At 40.0% G+C, this 5013-nt stretch overlaps 1 protein-coding gene across 2 annotated transcripts in view; it reads left to right on the forward strand.

Moving 5' to 3' along the window:
- LOC108755128 (neuroligin-1-like) overlaps positions 1 to 5013 on the forward strand; it is a 25169-nt gene that overhangs the window by 14834 nt on the left and 5322 nt on the right. For both annotated transcript variants that reach the window (XM_018497957.1, XM_018497956.1), the window contains 3 exons: positions 36 to 182; positions 2983 to 3171; positions 3944 to 4203. In XM_018497957.1, the coding sequence (XP_018353459.1) occupies positions 36 to 182; positions 2983 to 3171; positions 3944 to 4203 (596 nt within the window). The remainder of the gene's footprint in view (positions 1 to 35; positions 183 to 2982; positions 3172 to 3943; positions 4204 to 5013) is intronic.

Here is a 5013-nt window from a genome sequence, read left to right on the forward strand (position 1 = left end):
AGAGAGATGTGGTAGAATGTTCTCTAATGTTGCAGGTAGTATCGCGGACTCGCTACCGGCTCTCCTCCTTATTCATGGCGATTCATATTCGTGGGGCGCCGGAAATTTATTTGACGGAACCGCCCTGGCTGCTCACGGACGCCTTATTGTCGTCTCTATCAATTTTCGTCTTGGTGTGCTTGGTAAGCTCTGCAATACTTGTTCATTGAAACAGACCGTTTCCTTTTCGCCACGCCCGCGTCGTATCGGAAAGTGGGACACGCCTTGCAAGCGTTTGCGATTATTTTATAAATTTTATTCGACTGCATTCGCGTGTAATTGTTTGCGGGAAGATGAAGCGGAACATCTTTCAAAGAAATATTGCTCGTGTGTGTTTCAAAATGAAAAAAAAAAAAAAAAAAAAAGAAACTAAAGAAATTTTCTCTTATCCTTCTCATTCGTAATAATAATTTATTCCTGTGCCGATAATAATATTTAACAATAGAATAACATAATTTCAAACTGACGTGTTTCGTTATAAAGAATCGTACAATCGTAACAATTATTTTTTTCAGATAATGAGCGTTTATTGGTGACTGACAATTTGACACATTGATCGATACCCAATAAATATGCGCGTTCTCTGCTAAGAAATTATTATTTCGAGCATAACAAGGACAATGCGATAATCAGGCATTTGCATTACTATTTTGTGCGCAAGAACTGATAGAAAGTTTTCGCGTTGTAAAGTGTGCCGAGTTTGCCACGCTTTGTTTATTACACAGCGCGACTAGCTCTTTTGTTCTTTCGACAGAGTTAAAGGAATGATCTCATTATTCCTGGCAGCTAGGAGGAAAAGTTTGTCGAGTAATCTTACCAGATTACTTTCCTCGCAGTTATATATGGAAATTCTTCTCTCTGGAGGTTGTTATTTCTGCGATAGTTGTAACTCTTTAAAAACACAACGTCAACTTGAATATAGGAAACGTAGGAGTTATAAGACGCAGAATGCGTTTTCGTTTGCGCGAGAGAAAGAGATAGAGAGAGAGAGAGAGACAGGGGGCAGAAATACGTGTGCCAAAATTAAAAAATGTGCGCGGGAATAAAGGGGGAAGGAATAAAGGGAGTTTAATGAGGACGAAGAAGGGGACACGTAAGGCTAAATGTGTTTTCATGTGAATGGATTTTCGCGCTCGTTTGTTATACGTACGAGACCGGCTTTTCAGCATCTGCTAAATATTATGCGCACAATTTAAACTGGAGCACAGCAAGAATGGCTGTGAGGTGTAATCGATATTCGTTCAGCGTGAGGAATTGGAACGGATCCCGTCTTGCCGGTGAATTTACGTTGTTCCCGGATGAAGCTCATTTTTTATTTAGTTAATTCGTAAAATAGATTTTATCTGGGCATCCAGAGCATCCCTCTTCGCGATGCTGGGCAGTCTCTGCAATTTTGCGTTAATTAAAAATGTATTATACCACCGTATGCGCGTTTCCACGGTTTTCGTACCGCACTTTATTATCGTGGGAATGTACCACCCACAATGTTGTAATCTGTATTTATTTTTTGGCTCTATTTGCAGCTGCGATATTGAGAGGTACGAATGCACCTAATCGCGGAGCAAAAGCGATAAACATACGTATTATTCGGAAGGTATGCAAGCGTGTTTACAACACCGTATCCCTCATTCATGAAAGAAGCCCGGGGGCAGTGAGTGGAACAATTTTCGATATCGATACGCTGTATTTTCACCATACCGGGGTTGGTTTCGCGCTTCTCTTTGTCGGTAGCCTGCAGTTCCGTACGCGTTTTGTTCATCGTTGAAGCGAAACAATGCCTGCGGCGTTATCCAATACCGCATGGCCAACCGATTCCATTTTCTTCCGTCTTTTTTCTTGTTATTCCACTTATTACTCGTGCTTTTTCGCCGTTTCGCACCATTTACGGGTTTCACGCCACTTAAGACATAAATAAATTTCCGATCGAATCGTATTACGTTAAATTAATATTAAATATATCGTCTGTCATGTACAGGGCAACGTTTCGCAAATTGCTGCGCTCTCTGTAGAACAAATAAAAAAAAACTCAACGGACAAAAGTAAAAATGAACAAATATATAATAATTAAAAACATTTGCGTATTTTATGCAAAACAAAAAAAAAAAATCTTTTTTCTATGAATAGCAGCGAAAACGTTTATTCGAGTCATTAATCTATGATATTTTTCTGGTGCTAAATACAAGCGTAATTAAAACTTGGTACCAATACAGTGGGATAGATATGTGAAATGTAATTAAAAGGTGAATCGGATTGAAATGGAAAACTCACCTTGCAGGCAGATAGCGAAGCAAAGTGACAAGCCCGTAGGTGAGTCGGTAGCAAATTGAAGCGAGCGGGATTGAGTACCGGCGAGCAAATATTTAATTTTAATCCGGTTTATTCTCCGAGTATATAGCTCGCCGTTACAATAGCTGTATGTCTGTATACACATATACGCACGTGTGAGAGTATATCCCGACTTTCGTCTCCGCAACGATAACTAATTTAGCAATAATTAATTAACTTAGACAATCCTTTCCTGTTAAAGCAGATACTAAAAGTGAGCGTACCCGAGTTTAGCGAAAGTTTGTGATTAACATAACAGAGTTTTTTTGATCGCCGAGAGAGAGAGAGAGAGAGAGAGAGAGAGAGAGAGAGAGAGAGAGAGAGAGAGAGAGTTGCGCGTAAAAGGGATGGTAGAAGTGTAGGAAGAAGCCTCCTCGAAACAGGGAGGAGACAGCCGGAAATGTCTGAATGGATCCTCCAACCAAGTTCTCTCTTTCTCGGCGACTTTTCCACTTTTCGTCCTCCGGAATAACAAGAGTACGATGTTTCGCGAGATGTTCCGCTTGTATCTTCGTGGAAACTCTCAGGAATTAGCGGCGTCGAATACTCGAACATCCTCCGTCGCTCCGTTCCCGGACGAGCCGATTTCCTAATTCGAGTAACACGTTGAAATTACAGGCTTCCTGAAAACCGGCTCGAAAGGGAGCGCGCAGGGCAATTATGGATTGATGGATCTGGTGGCGGGACTTCATTGGCTGCGCGAAAATCTCGGAGCTTTCGGTGGCGATCCTGAACGACTGGCGTTGCTGGGCCACGGCACCGGGGCGGCTCTCGCCAATTTTTTAGCCGTCTCTCCTATGGCGAAAGGTAAGGAGTTTAATTGTTTCGCGGCTTGTATGGCCAATCGGTTGCGCACACTGCAGTGTTGTCAGTCAACTCGGGCTGGTTGCAACGTGCTGTCGGTTGTATTTACCGCTGACGCGGTATATCCATTTTGTATAGAAAAGCGAGCTACTAGCTGCTACGCTGTGAATTTGTTTACTTTAATCTTTTTTTTTTTTTTACAACGTCCACACGGAACGTTTTATTTATTTATCGGTTCGGAGAAATACGATTTTTAATTATTTGTATTGTATTATTTATTTTATGTCGCGCTTCTAAGGAACAATTGCAAACTTTCTTTCCGCTTATTCGTATGATAAATGAAATTGTAGTATATTAATTGAACTGCAGTTCTGTTGTAAATTATAGTTGCTTACAAAGGAAATTGATTTAATCACGTTTAACGCTGATTGATGTCGGTATAACTGTCTATAGAGAGAGAGACACGCTAATTGAAACTGATTTATCGATCTCGCGCAAGTATAATCGTGTCTAAGTTCTATTCTCCAATAAAAAGAAAGGGCTTGAATAACATTGAAATTGGAGAAGCTTTTATATACAGCTTTTATATATATAAAATAATAAGAGACTGGTTTCCTGTTTGCGAAATATTGGATTTTCAAATAATAAAACATCAATGTATATATATTACTGTCTGTATAGTAATTAAAGATTTATAGAACATTCCTCGCATTTTATTCACTGTATTGCGAGAGTTATTAACTTAATTAGCGAGAGTTTCCAACGAATATTTTAGAGCTGATCGGGAGGGTGATTCTGCTCGGTGGTTCGGCCCTCTCGCCGTGGGCGGTGCAGCGAGATCCGCTGATGGTGAAGCGTCGCGTCGCCGAGAAGATCAAATGTGATCCTGGTGACGTTGAGGCCGACGATATCGCACCGTGCCTTCGTTTAAAGAGCGTGGAGGAGCTACTGGCGGTGCAGCTGGATCCGCCAAGATTTACTTCCGGATTTGCACCTTTCGTCGATGGAACTGTTCTGCCACCGACAGTCAATCAGGTGAGACGATTCGATCCGATAATCGATAATCTTGAGACTGGAGAACAGTAACGCGCGCCGTTTCCACTTGCTTTACGATCTGCTCTGCCTGATTGCTTCGGTTTTACTACGCTGTTAACCGTAATATGCCATTAATTAATCTTGATTGCAGTCTAATCAATCTTGTTTGTCCGTTTCTCAATTTCGAATTTAGGGAGAGAAAGAGAGAGAGAGAGAGGGAGGGGGAGAGAAGAGAAAATCGTTATTTAGTAGATTGATTACGTTCTCTAAAGCGACAATTACATTGACAGTTTAAGGCGTAAAACTTTAAGCTTTAAGCAGAGAAAATGTTTCATTGAATGAACTGGAATTCTGATGGACAATGAACGATCCAGAATTCCGATTAAATCTACTAGAATTCTAGTTGATTTAGTTGGAAATCTGATAAACTTAACCAGAATTCTGAATTATTCATTTCCCAGAATTTCAGTTAATTCAATCAAATATTTTTCTTATTCTAAAAAATTAAGCAATCATAGTCGATTATTCTTTTCGCATTCAACTGTGATTGGTCAATTTTTTAATTTTTTGAGACGCTTAAGTTTTATGCTTTAAAATCTGCTTTAAAAATGTAGACACCACTTTAAGTGTAAAACATTATTACATAAGGTAAACATCATATGCAATTGTTATTAAGAAAACACATTAGATGCATATAATAATAGAGAAAATATTCGATTTTAACACGTCTAGATATATTCGCATCTGTCTAAAGAGGGAGAGAGAGAGAGAGAGAGAGAGAGAGAGAGAGAGAGAGAGAGAGAGAGAGAG

The sequence above is a fragment of the Trachymyrmex septentrionalis genome, unplaced genomic scaffold (genome assembly GCF_001594115.1).
Source record: "Trachymyrmex septentrionalis isolate Tsep2-gDNA-1 unplaced genomic scaffold, Tsep1.0 scaffold83, whole genome shotgun sequence".
In the NCBI taxonomy this organism is placed as follows: Eukaryota; Metazoa; Arthropoda; class Insecta; order Hymenoptera; family Formicidae; genus Trachymyrmex; species Trachymyrmex septentrionalis.